Below are 21923 nucleotides of genomic sequence, written 5' to 3'. Positions count from 1 at the left end.
GTGGCCGAAAAGCCGCTTCAGCAGCGCGGGAGGGGCGCGCTCCCCGGCCCGCCTCAGAGCCGCTTTTGCGGCGGCCCCCGGTGCGGAGGGGAGCAGGGTGAGAGGCGCGGTCCCGGCGCGCACACTCCCAGGCGGCGCAGCCCGGGCGGTTTTGCCCTCGTGCGGTACCTGTGTTTGCTTTAAAGCGCCTTGCGCGGCCAGGAGGAACGGGGCACACGACAAAGTCTGCGAATCCCTTTTCTGGAGCGGCTGGCGAGACGTAGCTTTACGCTGCTCAGACCAACCAGAGCGAGGCCCACGTGAAGATCAGGACCTTCTTTGGGTGCCTTTGGCGTTTCAGGTCACATCTCACACCCACTTTTGGAGTAACTCTCCCACCCCATGCTCTTGGTTTAGTTCCCATCACAGAGCAGGCTCAGAGGGTGCAAAGCGGGCTGCTCCTGCATGAAGCCACGCTGGAAGGTGCCCTCTGCAATGTGCATGATGCCCCCGGGGGGTAGGAATCCCTCCACGCGAATCATGAGGATCATGGACTGTTAGCACTAACGATTTTCCTCCACAGCTCTGCTCCTGCAGGGCTGCCCTGTGACCACCAACAGCCCCCACGCTGTGTGCAACCATGAACGGGAACCCTCGGACTGAAGGTAATTTTCTTAGTGCATGCAGCGACTGTGGACCTTTTTAGAGGGTCCACCTTCCTTTCACGGCAGTCTTCTCAAGCGGGAGGCCAAGCAAAATGAAACTTGCCATTATTTAGCCTCAGCAATTGTGCCCATGGCTTTTGAAACGAAACAGGGGCCTTGGCAGAGCAGTGCAAGTCCCAGCAGGGGCAGGCTGCATCGGTGGGTGCCGGCGCCCCAAGCGTTGCACCGGTAGGGGCAGGAGCAGGGTCCCTTGGTCTCTGTTATCCCCGTGGTCATTTGCCAAACACAGTGCTCCCAGGGTCCAAGCAGTGCCTGGAGACCCTGCTGCTATTACCTATCACGGGTCTGTGCTATATTCTGCACAGGTTCAGCATGATGCAGTCCATCCTGAAACCTTAAATGCTGCAACATTTACATATTTCCTGTGTTGAGAGAGGCTGCAAATACCCATGGCATAGATGAAAACATGAATCGGCCAACATGTGGTGCTGCTTCCTCCCGTGCAAATAGAAGGCGCTGCCAGCACCCTGTCACCATCCACACCAGTACAACTCAGAACCTTGAAGCCCTGGACCAGTTTAATTATTGCAAGGCAGAAAGCTCAAATAAAGGTATGACATTTGGTGTTGTTTTTAATTATTTTTTGCAGGCACGGGAGAAGTAATTTTTTCATATTTGTTCAAAAATTAAAATAGTAAAAAAGTAAAAGCATAGTAAATACTGACCTAAAGCTTAATTTACTGTTTTAAGAATGAGAATGGTATCATATATAATTAGCACAATGTTGGCTGCATTTCTTAAGTGAATAGTCTTTAATTTTGAATAATGACAACTATTCTTCATTAAAACTTTGCTGTATATTAAAACAGGCGCATTTTTCTCTTGCGAACATACTGCTATAATAAGGTAACTCCAGTCTGGTTGGCTTTTAAACAGTCTCTGGAGAAAAAGATAAAGGAAATAAATATGACATCTTGATGTGTATCTGTTACACTGTAGTTACAACAGAAAAGTATTAAGGAACAAAATTAATCTGGGTATGTATAATAAAACTGGACTGAGGAATTAAAATAGCTTTATACTATACTACTTAAAGTAACTTATTTTGGAGTACATCGTAGAAAGTACTGATGTCCAACAGCAAGATTATCACTTGATGTTTTAAGAATACCTCACAAATATTTTACCCTCAATCTACCAGCAGTTCTATATTAATTTCTGAGCGAAGCTGCACAAAAAGGGAGTGTCTTGTTGTTTGCTTATTTGTTTTTGTGTTCCCTCATCCCAGACCACCACATCTCCAATCTTAACTGGGTGCACTGCTGTAGTAGTTGAAACTTTTGCTTGCAATAATTCTATATACTGGAGTTAACCTCATTTGCGAGAGAAACAGTATGTGAACTAGCAGTAGGTGGTGCTGGAATAGGTTTTTGTTGCATTCAGATGGTTCAGACATGACACAGATGCTGTTACCTTGACTGACAATCCCTAAATGCCGCACAGATTGCTGCTTGTTTCAGGATATATCTAGCCTAGCCTGAATACCCTCTTCAAAGGAATTGACTATTTGCCAAATGAGCCAACTGAAATGTTTTTCGCTTTGTTTTAGGTTTTGTTTGTTTTCTATTTTGACTACATTTCCTCATGATAAAAGCAGCCTTTGATATGAGTGCAGTATTTAATGACACACATCTCCTGTTTCTTCTGACTCTCCTCTCTAGCTACATCTCTGTGCACCCCTGCCTCTTTCTGTTATGCTTTTGCTTCTAGTTATCTAACAACTGCTTCTCTGTTCTGTAAATTACTTGCAGGTCTGCACCAACATCCTTTTTCTGTAGACTCTCCAAAGGCTCAATTATCTGTCTTTTGCTCCTTTCCTTCTTTCTTTTTCTGTATAATTTTGATTTTAACACTAATTTACCAGCTCCATAGCAAAGATACCCAACCATCCATTGCTTTCACTAACCCTGCTGACTCCACACCCCTCTTCCCGACCTTAGTAGTACTCTTAATTGCAAACAACAACTTCATCTCAGTATTCCTAATCTGAAAGACTCAAAGGCAGAAATGTTTCTAACAGGAAAAGGCAATCTCCAAAAATACAGTTCCCCCTTATTTTCCTTTCTGGCTTCTGAGGACTGGTCTGCACCCTAGAAGGTGTTACTGCTGTAGCTACCCCAGTAAAATCACTGTCACAGCTGCAGTTTACATCACAGTAAGGGAATTGGTGGTCCCTATATTAATAAATTGAGCTGGCAAAAGGACCCTCTTGCCCAGATCAGCTGCACTGATATGGTGGGTTTTATTAACACAGCTGTGTTATGCTAAGGGACATGATTTTTACCACACAGTTATGCTAGCAATATTCATAGTGTGGGCCTGAGCCTGGGTTTGGGTTAGATCTTCATTTGTTTTCACTGTTCAGGTGATTATGCTTCCTCGGCTCTGGCTTTGACTGAGCAGCAAAGTCACACCATCATTCTCCTACACTTCCACCTGTCTGGGTGGAAAGCCTCATTCATGCATTTCTCTTTTCACAGAGAAAGACTCTTTTTCAGAGTCCTCAAGCCTTAGCTGTCCAGGTAACACTACACAGAAAGGGCCTGCCTATCCTTCTCTAGCTGATGTAACATACATTCTCAAGGACATTGTTTCACATGAATCCCTCCCAGTATCTCTAGCAGCTCCTGCTCTGTGAATTGGCCCAAATTGCTTTCAGGCCCCTGCTCCATTTTCAGCTTCAGAACAGCCTCTCAATATATAGTGCACATTAGCAGCAGCTCTTCTGGCTCTACACAGAGTAAGTTTTTATACAGTTTAAGATGTATTTTTTTTCAAAAGACTTTTCAGGATTTAGACATATTATCCTAATGAAAGATGTGTCTAAATTTTTGATCATTTTGGAAAATGATCTCTTTTTGAATCCGACTAAAACCTTGCCTGAATTTCCTCCTTTCCCTGCAAGGAAAATTCAGCATGTCCTGGATAAAGAGTTATTGGGTAAATTCAGAGCTCTTTATTCAAACTGAACCCATTTCAACAATGAAAATCTTCATGCCTTTGGTAGTTAGGCTTTTTCCTGCTTTGGCATTGAAATACTGTTGTATAGAAAGACTCTGCATTTTCTGAATATAGTTATACTGCGTATACTACGCAGTTAACTCTTATTTACCCATTTGTAATCCATCCACAATCCCACAGCATTATAATTCATGAAATGTGTAATTTATTGTAAGTGAATGAAACCTTCCTTGAAGGCTCTGTTTATACAGCTATATTTGGGGCTCATTTGAAGGGCTGCCACTTCAACTGTTATTCAAAGATGCCCTTTCTTCAAACAATTCATTTGGTGCTAAACAGGAACTACCGTAAGTCCACCCCATTCCCCAAAGTATTTAAGGTATCATACCAGAAATATTTCCCTCTCATGAGTTAAATTTCAGTTACTTCTGATGGCTTATTTCTAATAGAAAAAGCAAAACAAAACCCAGACTTTTCATACAGTAAGAATTGAAACAAACTTTGTTCTCTGTGTCTAAACCCTATGAATACAGCAGTCAAAAGGAGTCATTTTAACTTTTACCTCTCATACCTTGTATATTGTACCTGAGTAGACTTCGACAGATTACTTAGATTTTTAATGCATAGACTGGGGTTCTTCCACAGCTAAATTCAAGAGTTTAGGAATAACTGTTTGGGGCAGGAAGCTTTTTTAAAAATTTTCTTAAAAAAAAAAAAAAACAAAAAAAACAGGTCAAAGCAAGTCAGGAATATAAAAGCAAAATACTGTGAAAAATCATTACAAGAAAAATGTTAAAGTACTCCTTTTTAATACAAATAAGCTATTATGCCACTTTGAATGGGGACAAATGTGACATCTTTATTAGGGAGGATTTTGACTGAATAGGCATGAATGCATTCTAGTGTAGCAGAATTAAATGTGTTCACATGCTGTAATTAAAAGTCTGAATGCCATAGCTTTTCATGAATATGAATGGATCTGAGAACATGAAGTGCACCAGGATATTGCTCCTACAAGTCTCAGAAGTGTCTGATTATTTATCATAAGATTACTTCCCAGCCTACATATAGATATTACAATTTCAGAATATGAGGCTGCCTGCAGAAAATCCATCTATACTAGTAAAATGTTTCTGAAGAAATAGCAGTATTAATGTAAACAATTTTCAAGTACAGCTATTGCATACAAGCCTATTTTACTACTTTAGATCTATTCTGACAGCTGTCAGAACTGATGTTATAGTTAATTTACCTGTCTAAATGCAGTCACAGCATAAACAGAGTTACTGCAAGTTTTGGCATAGGAAGAGGAGGGTTTTTTTTTTTGACCTTGTGTAACCTTGCTGTGAAGGGTAAGCTGATACAGCATACGTTCCTATAATTAAAGGAAGTGCATGAGTGCTGAAAAAAATCTTACCAGTATTGCCTATAAAAAATTAATATGTTTAGAATCAGAAGGGACTATTAAATGATATATCATGTATTTCACATGTCATTACATTTTATGACTTTGTGTTAGACCCAGTAACTTAGTAAACTAAGTTAACTTTTCCAGAAGTGCAGTCATTTTTGGTTTGAAGATGGAGAGCTTGTCACCTCCAAAAACAGTTTGTTATAGTGAGGAGAGGAAAAAAAAGTCTTCCTGTTAAAGATGTATACTTTATTTTCCATATTCAGTGTTTAACTACAGCTTCAGGCTATTGTTTTTTCCTCAGCCATTCTTTCCTGGGATTAAGGGGCTTTTTTTCCTTCAAGGTATTTGTATATTAATCAGTCTTAATTTAATACAATGAGTTCTTACACAGCCTTTTTCCTCTGCTGAATCATCTGTGGTTCTGTGTCTTGCCCAGTATTTCAACTTTTTATAATGTATGCACTCTATCCTGATCTTATGAATTCTATACATGAAAAAATGTCACTTCCTGCCCACTTTCCCCTCTTTACACAGGAAACATTTTAGCATCCAGATTCACAACAACAATTTGTCCATTTGTGACCTCTAATCCTTGTCAGTCTCCACATTCCAAGGATCAGCCATTTTGGAGATACAGTTCAAATTCCTTGCCCTACATATGTAACCCAGTATTAAGTTGTATTAAAATGATACAAGTTACACATTACTAATTAGTAAATTAGCAAAAAAGGATAATCAGTCTTTGGAATACATGTTCTTTTTAAAAAAACTATTTTATATTCAACCCAAAAACCATGGAAGAAAGTTTGGACTAATATGGGTCTTTGAACCTTTTTCAGGAAAACCCTTTAGAAGTGTCAGTTCTTCACCAACAGGTCTTAGGGGGTAACTGTCTGGTACAGAGCACTTGGTTATTTAAAGCAAATTATGGCCGGAAGGTCTCCATTTGTTTTGGCAACAACATGAAAGCAACATTTTACACGGTCACATGAAGATGTCACAAACAAAAAAAATTCATGTACAGTACTTTTTCTTCCTGCCCTTGGACAAACTATTCAAGCTTACAAATAAAATGCACATACAAATCAGTACGAGTGTAATGTCCCTCCACCCCCCATAGAAAGGGTTCACAGCCTAGTGACAAACAAAGAATAAAGTTGAAGCTGCCCTTTAATTTTGATGCACCAGCAGATACGGTAGAAACACTGCCCTTTTATACTCCTCAGTCTTTCAAGCAGTAAGTAAAATTGGTAAGGAAAACAAAAAGTTAAACATTTATACCCTTCTTTCCCCAATATCTGTCCCAAACTTACAGTCCTAAATATCCAAGCCTACAGTCTTTATCCATACTCATTTTATTGCTTTCAGGTGAGGAAAATTTACTTTCTCAGGCTACTCTTTAGCTTGGAGGAATTGAAAACAAACAAAAACCAATTTCTACAGGTTCAAGAGACCAATTTGCTAGCTTCCTGTTAAATGAATTTAAAGTAGATGGATTCTGCAAAATCAGCATCTAATACTTCATTATGTGGTAATTTTTCAGAAGTAGTCTGTCAGGAATGGTGGTAATATTTTTGATATCCCATCTTCAAACTACCAGCATGTTATTCCACAAAGGTGGCTAGCCAAAGGAAGTTTATTTGATAAAGTACTAATCAACTAAGAAATAGCAGAACTGTGCTGCTGTCATTCAGAGTCTAATAACCTTCCCCAGCTTGTCCACATTGCATGGGCACCTGAACTGTTCATTAATGAATTTTTGGGCTAGTTCAGCATTTTAAGATAAATAGACCAGCAACAACATATTTTAAATCCATCTCTTCTAACCTGTAGAATTTAGAGACTACAATAAGCATTTGAGCATCCAGGCACACAAGTGGTCAGCCATCCACACTAAAGTCTCTGCGTCTGAAGAGTTTGGCTTCAAGAATGCATATGCCCAACTGAAGCCACATTACAGGACCATAAGGGCCAGCAAGCCTTTCACAAAGATGCAGAAATGAAGTAGGCCTTGGATTCTTGGAAGAATTCCCCCTCCATTGCTTTAGCTGGTACTACAGAAAACAATTCTTTCTAACAAATCTTGACAAGAAAAAAAGGTTCATTTTGCTTCCCTGCCTCTCCCAAACACTGAATGAAGATCTCCATGGCCACTACTAAATCCAAGAGAAACTGCCTGCTTTCACACACTCCTGATTACTTTTCAAATGGGAACGAAGTTTTGGTAGCCTATAGATGTATACTTCAGAAAGGCATTGTTCTGCTCCTGCCACATTTAACAGGGGCTATGGTAAGAAGCCTTAAGGCACAAAACCCCTTTTCCAACACAGATATGCTCTCAGTCTACAAGGTCGACAAAATTTGCTGACAATACAGTACAAGGTTGAATACCCTTCAATTATAAAGTGGGCTGAAGCCATGTTCTAGTGCTTTTTATGCTCTTAAAGGTTTCCTAGAATTGCAGTATCCTGATGTCCAGTGTGGAGATAGTCATACAACCAGAGCCCATGTAGAAACATGCTCCCCCACCCCAGTCCCCGTCATTGTTCAGTAACAGCAGCAAAAGCTGACAATGAGTGTTGGTATGTAACCATCAAATTTAAAGCAACGAAGGTAGATAATATGACTGTTAAAGAGGATACTACCTGCCTTTTATTATGAGCTCCTGTGTGTTAAGATAACCTGAGTGAAGAGGCAGGGGAAGATGACTCTTCAGAGATAGTATTTTCTACCTTTAATAAAACATTCAAAATCAATGGAGATGATGTTGCTGGTTCTTACAGGAGTTCTATTATAGATTATCTTTATCCACCATATTAAATCAGTCAGGGTTTGTCCCAATTAAATTGGAATCAAGGAAAGGGAAGCCATTTTAGAACAGCTATACTGTCAAGGTTATATGGGACTCAAATGTAGCACTGACTTTCTATTTAAGATCTTTCTCTAAAGAAAATTTCCAGTTATATCCTGAAATGCCTAGACACCATAATCGTTTAAATCACTTTAAAAGCTGCTTGTTTCACATATGGAACATCAGACAAGCAATTCAGATCCTGAAAGTTAGATCCTTTCATGATTAATTCCACATGTGGTCTGTACTATGCTCCAAATAGAGCTGAAGATCAGCATGCAGTGTCCACTGCCACAGATACAAAGGTAAGTAGAAGTCTTAAGTAAAACCCTGATAAGACTGACAAAAGTACATGACTGATTATCACTGTCATCTCTCAGCTGAAACAGCAACATAGCTGGACATGTTAGGAATGGCTCGTGTATGATAGCATGACATTCACTGCAGATTCCCTCAAGCCTTCTGTCACTAATGCCAGGAAGCAGACAGGCAAGAGCTGCTCTGGAGGATGACTATTCCAGCCTAGCAATGGTCCTGTTCCTGATAAACAGGATGCTGGCTAATACCTCAGCATCAGCAGACCCGTAGTTCATTCTCTAAGCCATAAATTTTTGCTTTTAACATTTTCAGTTCTCCTTGGATTTTATGCGTTCGTCTGTTTCCTTGGCGGACCTCATGTAGAATTGCAAGATCCTGGTCTGGTCCCATATTTAGAGTCACCTGGAGAGGATAAGAAAAAACAGATTATTAAAAAAACAGTACAGAAAGTAATTTGGAGAGTATTATGATGAGGATACAAGGGACAGAACTCCAAAGGAGCTTCTTGGTAGCTAGCTAAGAGGGTGCTCAAACTAATGTCACTATTCATATCACCAATAGAAAGGTGTTCCAGAACCAAAAATAAGGAACAAAAAGCTTTGATACATCAGGGCCTTATGGCACTGGAGAAGAAACTTGCATAAGAATGAGCCCAAGCTCACCCATAAACTATTGGCTCATTTTTACTTCCTGAATTGCTCAAAGAGACCAAAAGGAGGCAAGTTAAAATATTTAACAACTTATGTATTTCTCTAAGTTTCTCTTAGTATGATGTCTTATCGTCTTTTACTACTAGAAGTCACAGCAGTCTTTTGGACCAGTAAGAGCTTGTCCTGGCTAACTGCTGTGGCCAGCCTGCTGCCTTTTGAACTGCATGCGATTCAGAAGTTGTTCAAATGTAATTCCTTGTTTCAGGCCATGCCACACAGCCAACAGTAATGCTGTGCTGGGGCAGAGGCTGCTAGATGATCAGAATTCCTCGTGGCAAGCTAGCAGGGGCTGCTGAGGGTAGTATTTCTTATCACTCTGGAAATGGATTGCATGCCATGCCATGACCAACAGGGAAGAAGAGCCTTGGAAGCTACTCCTAAAGCCCTCTCTTTCAACTCAGGTATCTCATTGTTGTCATGTAGTTCTTGGTCACAAAGATTTTAATATGCAAATCAGGAAATTTAGTCATCTATAGTCATTTTGACCTCAAATGATGAGATGGATTTGAAGATCACGCTAGAGATTTCTAACAATTATTTTATTCCTCTGCCCTCTTGTGGTTAAAGAAATTAAAAGAATACAATTAAGAGTACACACAGTAGCAAAACATTTACAGGATTAGATTAAACAGCATCTTTGTGCATTATATTAGAGAGGGGGAAATTTGCAGTGATCTGAATAACTTTAGATCAGTCCAGAAAGCAGTGATTCTCAGTTCATTCATACACATTTATTTTTGCATAGAGCTCTAATTAATCCATGAAGAGTCAAATAACCTTGCTTACATTAACAACTCAGACAAAAAGCTTGAGGTTCCCTTCATATCATACAGGTCTACGGTAGAAATATTATAGGCAATTTTATTTTTCTATCCTTATAACATGTTTAGTCCTTAAACAAAAAACCCACACCTTCAGTGAGGAAAATGCTTTAATCTATGCAAACTGTGTCAGAAGCACAGAACACAGGAGGTTTCAGTGGCACTGCCAACTAGACTCCTGAAATAGCAGGGAGTCAGTTGGACAAAAGCCATGCCTAGATGATCCTCTCAGGCATATCTTTTAAATAAATACCATGTTGTTAACTCCAGGCAATGTCAAGGCTTCCTTTCTAAGCTGTTCTGATGTTTACCTGTACATCTAGAAACTACATCTTATTTCAAAGTTACACAGATTCAACTCCCAGCCATTGGTTTCTGCAGTGATTTTTCCAGAGCTGCAAATGAGATTTACAAAGGAAGAAATACAATATTCATAGTAATCAAGTCACTGTTCTACCTCCTACTGGAACAAAACCAAATGCTATGGCCCCCAGAAAAAAGTCTCACCACATTCTTTGCAGGATATACTTCCATAATGAAGTATTTAACTGTCTTAAACTTGCAAGGTGGTAAAGTGAGCTAAAGGTGTCAGGTAAGACCTTTCAGGGCTGTAACAAAACACAACACAGCTACTGTATGATCAGAACAGTTCCTGGACCAACCTGATCTTTGATTAACAATGGCAAATCTTTTTTGCTTCATAAATATCCATAAAAACAGGGCAAGTTTTATCAAATATCTAAAGGAATACTTAGGAAAGAAATACAATTTCTCTAACTCCTCAGACTCTAGGGAAATATTCCATTTAAATACTGAGAATACACCTCTATAGGGTGAACCCACATGAGTCTGTCTTAGCAATTAGCCATTACCTTGAAAAGCTGCTTCTCTACATCTTTCAGCCTCTGCCGAAGCTGCTTGATGTCATTCTTGAAACCTTCCACTTCCATGTTACGACGTTTTTCCAAGGCCTCATATCGCCGAGTCATCAGCTGCAGGCGCTTTCCCATCTTTTCTGAGCGTTCCTATGGTCAGGAAAACTCAGTGGGGTTTACAGACTACAGGAAGATGCACACTTACAACAAAACATGGAGAAGTGGCTCAAATGACCAGTCCAGCGCTGCAAAGATAGCTAGCAGTAGATGATTACAGGATAATTACCTTAAAGAGCTCTCTGCCAACATCTCCCTCCTCACGAATCCTAGCCAGCTCACCTTCTAAGGTGACACACTGCTCTCGGTACATGTTTGATAGGTGTTGTTCCTGCACTAGTTGCTCTTGCAGTGACTAGGACACAGGAAGAAGAGTAAGAATTAACTCAACAGCCAATGCTCACAGAATTTCCCCTCCTCTGAAAGTACAAACATGAAACAGAACAATTGCTATAATACCCTGACAGTATGACTCACAAATAACCAATGAATTAAAAACTGGAGTTGGAGCTAATGAATTAAGTAGGTAGGGACCCCTCCCACAATACCTAAAACCACTTCAGTTACCAAAACCTTTTAGTTAGAGGATCAGCTCTGCATGACAGCTCTTTATCAACAGTTAAAGAACTCTTTCCCCATCCAAAGGCCAATGCTGTAATTCTGCTCTTCACAGCTGCTTGCCCAGTACTCTATTTCGGAAGCAACTGCATTCCAATGGTAGGTGAAAACAATTTCATATTGCCTGTTTACCCACTTCAGGTCTCCAAACTTCTCCCTGGAAGTGTATGAGTAGAGGATGAAAGACCCTAGCTACTGCAGAAGAGCTACAAAGGACATAAATTGAGAGGATTTTATTCTCCCTGACAACAGCAAAGACGACCGACATTGCATTCCAAGTCCAACAGCTTTTATACAAAAGAAGGCATGTGCAACAAGCAGGTTAACAACTGTTAACTGGGTCACTTGGCTTGCAAAACTCAAGAGTTTATTTGCTCTAGGCATTACCAAACTACCCAACATTTTATCTGAAATTTGCAAGCAATAAGGATTTTGTTGCAGATTTTTTTTTGCCTTAGTGCCAGCAACAACATAACCTGTAGCAAGCCAGTCCAGCTTTGAAACAACTATCACTTACTATTTATCTAGGAAAGATCCAGATGCTTGCAACTTTTTAGTCAAGGACTATTACAGAGCCTCTCCCTAGAACAGAATTACCTTTATTTCTCCACTATGGAGTTTCCAAATGTCATAATCTTCCTGAAGAATCTTCTTGATGTCTCTCTGCTTCTTCTCTCTCTCTGTCTTCTTGCTGATGGGCTGCTCTGGGCCTTTGTCAAGTTTCCTCAACAGACTGTCCTTCTCTGCCATCCATGCTTTCTCATTGGCTCGAGTATCAAACTTCAGCTGGAGAAAGTCTCGTGTACTCTCATACAAAAGATTTTGGGTCTTATGAAGCCTGTAAAGGGAGATCCCTGTTGAGTCAATTCACTTCTTTCCTAGTTGCTACTTTAATTTCCTTAGTTAGCATTGAAAGTTGGAAGAAGTAGAGAAAAAAAGACAGGTGCTTTCCTACTATATTTAGCTTTTCCTCATCTGATGTCAGAAGTGATATTCTTCCAAGGTGAAACAGGATTTTTGATATACAGATTACTCCATCCATCTCCCTCCATATACCAAGCAGCTGGCTGCATAATTTGCTTTTCTGCCTACTGCAGCAAACAACATAACGAAAACCAAAAGACTGATTTTTAGATTGTTTCCCCCTTCTCCATCTCATGATTAAATCATGGTCATTCTCTTGTACTCACTTATCTGTTATATTTTTAATCTTGTCCTGGTCCCTCTGATGCTGGACCTTGGCTTCCTCCATATGAATCCGCCTGTCCTCTAGCAGTGCCTCAAGCTGTTCCTTGGATAATCGTGTCTGTTCTTCCATCTGAGCTTGCAGCGCCTCCACCTGGATAGATGTGCAAAGAAGTTGCAGCATAAGCTCCTACAGCAGTCCTAATCCTGTCCTTTCAAGTCCCTTTTAAATTCTAGGATTCAAGACAAAGACTCTTTACCCTATAATGCCTTAGGAGAGTTTTAATTTCCAATTTTTAATGTTAATGTTAAATACTTTGAATAACATTTTTCAACAAAAATCATGCTATAGACAAGACAAGGTTATCTATAAACAAGAGCAATAGATGCAGGATATTGGAAAGATTTAAACTGTACACAGGATGTGACAAATCCTGTGGAATACAGACTTCTATCCCTATGATGTAAGCTTCCAACAAAATGATGGTAATTAATCCAAATTCTAGGAAGGCAGCAAGTCTACCTACCTCACCCTGGAAAAAAAGGCTACTGAACCAGAACAAGCCAGTAATTCAGAACAAGATAATGAGCAAAAGAGATGCAAAGAGCTTTTGTCTAAGGCATATCATCAGGGGGTCACATATCAGACCTAATAATTGAGAAATGTTTGTTACTCTCACACAGGCCAGATACATATTATCTGAAAAAAGACTTGGTGTGAGTTTAGACTGTTTATTTTCTATAATAATTTTCACAATGCTTTTCCTTCACAGTAAGTTTTATTATGACAGCTAACTGGCCAGTGTCCTTTAAGAAAAGGAATCTTTATTGGTTCCACAAATTTCCTCATTAATTTCTTTTCCTGATTGATCCTTCCTCATGCTTTACATATGGCTTCTGGTATCTTCCCCAATTCACAGTTCTGTGCATTCCACTATCATTCACGGAGATCTAGCAAAGGAAACAGTTTACTGTACCAGTGCATCATATTGGGAACAGCGCAATTCCATCTCAGATACTTTGCTTCTGAGAGACTTCCACAAAATACCCAATCTTCCAGATTTTCTGTGGGTCTGATGCAAGTTGAGAGCCACATCAGTGAAACTAAGTTATCAACTACAAAGTCTACATTTAAAGGCACCATATTCTAGTTGACTTTACTGGAACATCTGCTTATAGAAAGCTTCCAGGATCAGGCTTAACTTCTTAAATCTAAGTTCACTACTAAACAGAGAAAGTGGAGATCCACAGCAAGACATGGGAATTGATAAGCAAGATGCAGACATACTGATTTTAAACAGATGACATATTTGTCTATCATAATTGTCTGGATGGCCAGGAATTATTCCCTTTAATTAGCAAATATTTTTACCTGAAGTAAGAGCGTTTGATTGTCTCTCTGATATCTCTCAGGACTTTCTAGTTTCTCCGCTTTTGCCACTGATTTTGAAGTGCTTCTCTTGGTGCCTACTGCAAAAATCTGTATTAGAAATGGAAAAATGTTCTCCAACCTGTAGTACTTTTCTCAGCAGGAAATACTGTACTGTTGGCCTATAAGAAAAGGAAAAATCCTGCAACTGCTACAGTCACAAGGACTTGAGGGCTAACTAGATGAAAAAAGTTTCAAAACTTATGTGATGTGTACCTTTACCTCATGTCACCATGCTGCAATACCTAGGCACCCTCCTAATCTTCTTGGCATACATGAAAAGTAAACTTTTAAAACAGTTTAAGGAAATTATGCTTGTGTAGCTGTCATCTGCCTATTCATCAACACCTGAATGAGTTTTGAGGAGCCCACCAGCCAACTTGAGTCAGCTTAGAAAAGGCAGTTCTTAAGAAAACAAAAAACAAAAACAAATGTATCAAAGCTCCCACAACAAAATCAGTAAGTAGTGTAGAGACTCAAACTACTGTCTACACTACAGGTAGATAGAACACCACCTCTTGAAATCGATATGGGTTAGGATGGCTGTGCAGTTCAGTACCTGCATACCATAGTCACCTCTTCATTAGCCAAGCAGATCAGGAACATGAGAGCCAGCTCATGTTATTGTGAGAGGCTTTGAAAGGAAGCAAAGAGTACTGTATACATATGGATGTATATACATGGATGCATCTAAGCAACTTAATGGAGAAACTGGAGGTCTTCACAGTAAAGAATTGTTTGGGATACAGGACACAAATACCCAGAGAAACAAGCATTGATAGCTGAGCTGCTGTTAGATCAGTTTGGTTTAGTACCTGTTCTAGAAATACCATTTCGTTCATGAGGATCCCTGGATTTAGCTGGCCTCTGCAGAACAGTGACCTATAGAAACAGATTAGATATCTTAGCTGAATATCCACACTTTTCCAAAGTTCTAGTGGTCAAGAACAAACCTTAAAAAGTAAAATGAAAGATCCAGAAAAGCAGTATTACCTTATTCCTGCTACAATACAAGGAAGACATTCACCAAAGTAACATCAGTGTTGAAAAACTTTTCCTTTGCAACAGCTGAATTTTGACATTTTGCCTCTACTCCCCCCCACCCCCTCTCAACAACTGGGAATGAATCCTGCCCTTGCTGGCTTCATTAGGACAAAAAAAATAAATCAGGCCCTCAGCAGGATATAGCACATTTTAGGGGACAGAAAGGAGAAGAGGGAAGGTAAAGATGAAGATTATGCTATTTCCTTCCTTCACCCTCCTTCTTGCCTTAACAAGAAAGCAACATGAAAGATTGATTTATCAGTATATTCATTGAAGCTACTGAGCAAATCTAGGATAAAAGCTATTTGATACAGTTATTTAATCAGAACAAATTGCTGAACTGAAATCCACTTAATCCCTAAAAATAGGAGGTCAGGAAGGAACTGGTTATAACTCCCAAGAGCACAGCTGCAATTTTAATGGTAACACCAGACAGTAAATAACTCCTTTTTCAGTTTGGGTTATACCCCAACCCTTATCTCAAAGCAGATAGATACTACATAGTTGACCTAATTTGAGAGCTACCCTACATCCCCACTTGTCAGATTTTTATACCACTTGGACAGTGCAGAGCAACCATGGAAAGAAAAGAATACAGCAAATTTTGGTCTTGTTCTGTACCTTATGCCAGAAAAAAAACTCACATTTCATCACACTCTTATATGCCCAAGTCATTGCTTTCCTGACAAATAGGTCCAACTACTTTGCTCTTCATATACTGCCACTTGAACAATTTGACACCATTGCTGAGATATACCACACAATTGCCTAGAGGGAATGACTCGTCTGTAGTCTCCTGCTCAGGAAACCTCAGCACCAACCTCAGCACTGCTTTACTCTTTACTGAGGTCCTAGCTATAGGTTTACAGTCGTACTCAGATAGCTGATCTTCAAACAACACTTGCCTGATTTTCTCCACCTCCTTTTTTCCTTCTCTCTAGCTTCTCAATGGCTACTTGCCACATGGCTCTAAACTCCTGCCTCACATTTAAATGGGTTATTTGTGGATATGCTCTGGAGGTATGGGGGACTGGATGCTAACAGGACTGATCTCCAGTTGTTCCTACTTTTGTCAGTAACTACACCAAAGACTAATGTTGCTACTGATCCCTCCTGCTTTGCACTCATTTATCAACTCTTAAGTTTTTGACTAGATCTGGTCTGTAGTGAGCCTCCAGAGTATGGATCTTCCCGTGACAAAACACAAAGAATAGCTCTAAAAAAGCTTCCCCAGGGATCTTACCTTATGTGGAGGTTCCTTGTGAAAATATGTAACTTCTCCCTTGTCTGTTCCCACTAAAGCCAGAAGATGTTGAATTTTTTTTCTATCTTCCAATTCCCTAGAATTCACAGAAAGGGATCAGAACATTGCTATTTCAAAATACATCAAGACACTGATACACTGTCCTTTTAGTTTAGTTGTTAAAATCCATGAGTTTTTCCAAGCTGTCACAGTTCGTGACAACACTGCTTTAAAAAAACCCCAAAGACACTATTGACATTGCCTATACAATGAGAACAATATCCACTTCCCTCTTTTCAAAGAAGGATGACACTTAAACTGATCCAGTAATAGCACATATTAAAAAATTCACATTCCAGCAAAATTATGAACTACTTAAAATCCTTGCAGATATTTTGTTCAATAGATTACAAGTGTCCACTGTTTTTAAAGAAGGATAAAGTAAGGGCTGTCAGATTTTAGTCAACACACACCAACAAACATTTTGACACAAGTTCTTGAAACCCTAAAAATAGCTTGGGATTAGCACCCACGTGTTCCAAAGCAGGTTGGGAAGCCCCTTGCCACTGGCAGCTAGTCTGATACAGCAAGACATACTCCAGTAGCTAAAAAGCATGAAAAAAAGGAGTGGCTGTCAACATCACACTGCAGAATCAGAAGGGACCATTTGCTTTCATGTGTGTTTTCTGTTTTAGTGTTTCTACAGCTGAGGGAGGAAATTTCACAATGCAGGTGAAAGCTCTGATTAAGTCACAACCTCCACATCAAAGCTGGCAATTTGGAATTCAAACCTGGATCTATGTTAAACTTCTGCTCTCTTTTCTACCACTGGAATAGGAGGAATAATATGTGGAAACATATTTGGCAGCCCAACAGATTGTATTCCAGTTCAATGATGGGTATGATTTCATAGGAGCCAACTGCATGAAGTACAGCATAATTGCTTCCCTGAAGACTCCAGATCTTTGTGGAGAACAAGAATACAGCACATGCAACTCACAGTGCCAGTTTCACAGCCCGCCATTAGACAACACACCTGATTTTCAGCCGGTCATTCTCTGAGTAAAGACGAAGGACATGTTCCCTCTCCTGGAAGAGGTAGACTTGCATGTCACTCAAAGCTTTTTGCAACTCCACGATCTCTTCTTCTCGCTGACGCACTTCCCACTGCAATTTGTGCTATACAGAAAGAATGGAGCAATTGAAATGACACTAAGCATCAGGCAACACTGGCAAACAGACTGCATGTGCCAAGGAAGACCCTGAGCCTGTAATCAGTTTTAACAATTGCCAGTTCAAGTGAATTATTTTATACTTCTACAAAACATTTGACCAGATGAGGGCAGTATTGGAAAATTATTAAAAAGGTTTCAACAGCAAGCTCAGTGCATTGAGCACAGTGTCACTATACAGTATCAGTTCAAGTAGAGCAACTTATGCCTGTAGTTTCTAGTCATTGCACCATCAGTCAGTGGAGTGCGGGTATGAGGAGTCCAACTTAAACAAAAACCTAGCAAAGCTCCTATAATAACACTTATTCTAAAAAAAATTATGGAAGAACATATATTAATACATTTGCATGGCTTAGTAGTAAGAGATTTGGCTGGTTATGAATTTTCATTAATGATTTTCTCCCTGTTTGGGAAAACTAATACAGCCCTCTGAAGAGCATTCCATATAGGACAAATGGCATTATTTGGGAAGCCATCCCCTCTTTTCCCATATGTTCAGTGAAAGCATTTGGAAGCCTTGAATATACCAAGGACTTTCAGGCTCCTTCAGCGATGGTAAGCACTTGAGGAGGCACACAAAAGAAAAAAAAAAAAATCATTCTTTCCCCAAAGGGTCATTCACAATTGCAAAGAGGACCACTAGACAGAGGCTATAAGGCATATCAGAAGGCAAACACTAAGATTTTCCTCTTCATTAAATTTGGTCAATAGAGCACTCATTATTCACTGAGACATAAGGGAGAAGTTTGACATCTAAACTCAGGTTTCAGTTTAAACAACGAACAATCCAGTATGAAGACATAACCCAAATACAATAATTTCAAAGTGGAACAATACCTTACAATCAGGTTTTTCCTTTTGCTTTATGACAGAAGACAAAAACAACTAGAACTCAGAACTAAAGCCTGAGATTTAGCTATTTCTTCTTAGCTTAGTTCTATCATGTTACTGGAAAAAATTCAATATCTGTGTTGAATTTTTAACTGAAGAAGAATATTAATTCTTCACCAATGAAGTTTATGCAAGTATACGTAGTCTATCACCACTCAAATACTCTTTTCCTAACCTGCTCATCATACGATTCTTTGTATCTCTCCAGCCTTTTTATCAGATCTTCATGTTCTTCATCAAATTCAGCTATCTTCTTGCGATAGTATTCCAACAGTTCCCGGGATGGGCAGAGGAAAGCAAGGCGCTCATTGATTGAAGGAAGAGGAGTAAAGTCCCCCTGACTTGGAGATGGAGATCTAGTATATCTGGAAAAGAGATGAGAAGTTGCCAACGTGGACAAAGACATTGTCTACTGTCACGTAAACTCCAGACAATAAAATATAACAACTTTTTAAAATAGTTAAAAATATGACAACACAGAGATTATTTAATGCAAATTTTAAACACAGGTTAGTATGTCTGGGCTCCAAATATGAACAGAAAATCACAGCATTTATGAGATATAAAAGCTTTGATATAAAACAGTTTGCAGACTTACTATACTGTGGAGAAAGGGCCTACTGCTGGAAAAGCAGGGAGGAAAAAATGTTAGGGAAGAAAAGTCTCTTGGATTATTTGAAGAGGGTGAACTTGAAAGGAAGAGGAGATAGAAAAGGAGGAGAGATGAATGAGATAAAGTCCATTGTCTGGCAACTGGAAGAAGCAGACACTGCAAGATAAACAAGAAGATACAAACTCTAACAAAGAGTCACTATCTGTCTTATACCCAATGAAACCAGAAAAAGACATTTTATCACAGAACAGTTGAGGTTGGAAGGGACCTCTGAGACCTACTTAAGCAGGGCCACCTACAGTATGTTGCACAGGACTGTTTCCAGACAACTTTTGAACATCTCCAAGGATGGAGACTTCACAATCTCTCTGGGCAACCTGTTCCAGTGCTCTATTACCCTCACAATAAAGAAGTTTTTCCTTGTGTTCAGACAGAACTTCCTGTGTTTCAGTTTGTGCCTGTTGCCTTTTGTCCTATTGCTGGGCATCACTGAAAAGAGTTTTAGAAAGAGTGACTGTTGATTGTTGAGACGATGATTTCAGGTTACCTAATGAATCAGCCATCATAGCTTTTTATAGTGTAAGTCTAGGAGTTTGCGTGCTTTCCTTTCCAGTGTACATGATGTTGTCTACATAGCTCGGCCACTGTTGATAGCGAGGCACAAACAGAAACTTCTAAGTTTGTGAATTTGATGCTATGGTATTAGATAGAAGAACATAAGTCAAACTGAAAATATATATGTACAATTACATATCTGATATTCATTATAAGCAATGCTTATTGCATTCAAATATTTAATTTGGAGAAACAAACACCAAATTTGCATGTGCCACTGGACACAAAAGCCAAGATTCTGTTTGGAAAAACGTTGCGTTACTTACGTTGATTAGACAAACACCTTTTTATGACACCATCAGTAACAAACTTTTAAAAGGCTTCTAAAGGTAGCTAAGCAGATCTTTACTAAACAAACACACTCTGCAACCTGACTCCTTGTGCCAGAATGCTCATCACAGAGCAACCTGGCAGGTGACACAGAGGCAGTGCTTATCTTTATAGACTGCTTATCAGAGTTGCTTAGATGGGAACCCCAGTGTGCTATAGCCATGACAGCCTTATAGGCTCCAAGCTTCTTATCTGCTGGCACTGAAGGAAAGTATTATATATGCAATAATAATACTACTTCATGTAGCAACTTCCACATCAGCTGTTCCCCAAACTACCTTAAGCAATATACTTGCAAAACAAATAACAGCAATAGAGGAAAGTAAATTATATTAGCACAAGGTGACAATTTTATGACTGAGGCAAAGAACAGTAGAAAGGGAAATAAAGATAAAAAACAAAAACAACAACAAAAAACAAGTACAAGACAGGACAGAGTAGAGCCTTACGTTCAGCCTGCCCACCAGACAGTAAGGAAAGAGCTCAACTATGCAGTGCTTAGCGGCGGGACTGGATCCCCGAGGGAGGTTTAGGAGTGCAGTAACTACGGCAGCAGCGGAGCGGAGCGCAGCCCCCACACTACCTTCTGGAGGGAGGAGAGGCCCCTGGAGAGCGATCCGTTGCGCTCATGACGCCCCGGCGGAAGGGCCAGGGACCCCGCGGCTGGAAACGCGGGCAGGCGCAGCCCCTCAGCCGGGCCGGGCCGGGCCCGTCGCTCCCGGGAAGCCGGCGGAGGTGCCAGTGCCAAGCGGAAACACGAGCTAACGCACGTTGCGCGTCCCTCCGGGTACGGCCGTAACCGCGGGATAAAGCCCCTCGGGAGTCCGGCGCCAAACAGGCCAGGGACAACCCACAGGAGGCCGAAACTGGCCGCGCCCGCCTACGCACGGCCACCGCCACACCAGCCTCCGCGAAGCAACGGCCCCAACGGCAAAACAATCAGCACAGCCAAACGTCCGCAACTTAAACAGCGAGGCAACCTGCCGCCCGCAGCCCCCTCCAACCACAGGCAGCCTTCCATGGCGCCCCACGGCCTCTACCAATCAGCGCTGGCGACACGGGCGGCACCGATCCGCGCCGGCGTGTCTGGGAGTTGTAGTTTGGGGGGGCTCGGAGGCCCGAGGTTGGGGGGGGCACCGCGCGTGCGCGGCTGGCGCGCCCCGGGCCGGCGGGGAGGGGGCCCGGGGATGCTCCGCCTGGGGGAGAGGGCCGCAGCGGCGTGGGGGTGGTCACCGCGTTAAAGTGCCTCTGCCTGCCGGAAACGTGCCCCGTTTCCGCCGTCCGTGGGGATTTCTCACCCTTGCCGCTGCCTCTCAAGGTTGGCGTCTTGAACAAAGTAGCTGGTTTGGGATGGCTAGTAATACAGCGATAAATGATGTTTCTCTATATACTTCAACATGCTACCCTGTGTTTTAACATTTTCTGAGCGTTGGGGGTCTCTGGAATACTGAAATGCTCCTTTCAAAACCTTTTAAATAGTCGACTACTAGTTTTCTGGAATTGCAGCTTTTGTTTTTGCTCTACAAACAATGCCCATTTCTCCAGAGAAACTCCTGATTCAGTGAATGTTCCCCTGGCAGAGTATCACCTCAGGACATAGACTACTGTAGGACATCTCAGTTGCTAAAAGAAGCACTTAGTGAGCTGATTTGCATGATAGTGAGGCTTAGGGCTCTGGGTAAAATAAACGCAGCCTGTAGTGGGAACTCTTCTCTTAGCAATGGCAAAAACACAGATAAGCCATTTTTCTTTGAAAATAAACTAAAGGAAACACCAGAGTTATGATGCAGCCACAAGAAATGCTTGGTTCAAATTGTGGCCGAATATCTAAATACAGTTTTTAGATTATCTAGTTGTTTTTTTACTTTCTTCATCCCCCTCATATGTCTTCCCAAACCAGCAGTGCTTAGTATTCTTTCCATATATGCAATATACAACACACTGTCTCCTAATGAAGTTACAAAGTATGCAGGAAAAAAAAAACCCTGTAAGTTAATAAAACAGCTTTCTTT

At 40.6% G+C, this 21923-nt stretch overlaps 1 protein-coding gene and 1 long non-coding RNA gene across 4 annotated transcripts; one reads left to right on the top strand and one right to left on the bottom strand.

Annotated features, from left to right (window-relative positions):
- The first annotated feature begins 29 nt into the window (after nt 1-29).
- LOC112993391 (uncharacterized) lies at nt 30-19402 on the top strand. 2 transcript variants are annotated; one of them, XR_003261710.2, is made up of 4 exons: nt 30-97; nt 563-644; nt 1010-1255; nt 17068-19402. It is a non-coding gene; the product is annotated as an uncharacterized LOC112993391 (long non-coding RNA). The 2 variants fall into 2 exon arrangements; XR_003261709.2 differs by having other exon boundaries at nt 16926-19402.
- CCDC77 (coiled-coil domain containing 77) lies at nt 5305-21034 on the bottom strand. Of its 2 annotated transcripts, none has more exons than XM_026117017.2 (11): nt 20495-21034; nt 18529-18718; nt 17267-17409; nt 16231-16327; nt 14759-14825; nt 13887-13981; nt 12520-12668; nt 11927-12167; nt 10941-11066; nt 10652-10804; nt 5305-8650 (listed from the first exon to the last, which is right to left on the bottom strand). In XM_026117017.2, the coding sequence occupies exons 1-11, from the start codon at nt 20539-20541 to the stop codon at nt 8504-8506; spliced, it is 1455 nt and encodes a 484-aa protein (XP_025972802.1). In that variant the 5' UTR covers nt 20542-21034; the 3' UTR covers nt 5305-8503. The 2 variants fall into 2 exon arrangements, with proteins under 2 accessions (XP_025972802.1, XP_025972801.1); XM_026117016.2 differs by having other exon boundaries at nt 13887-13984; nt 20495-21029.
- Between the last annotated feature and the right edge of the window lie 889 nt (nt 21035-21923).

Source organism: Dromaius novaehollandiae, chromosome 1 (genome assembly GCF_036370855.1).
Source record: "Dromaius novaehollandiae isolate bDroNov1 chromosome 1, bDroNov1.hap1, whole genome shotgun sequence".
Lineage (NCBI taxonomy): Eukaryota > Metazoa > Chordata > Aves > Casuariiformes > Dromaiidae > Dromaius > Dromaius novaehollandiae.
This window is presented reverse-complemented; position numbering and strand designations above follow the sequence as displayed.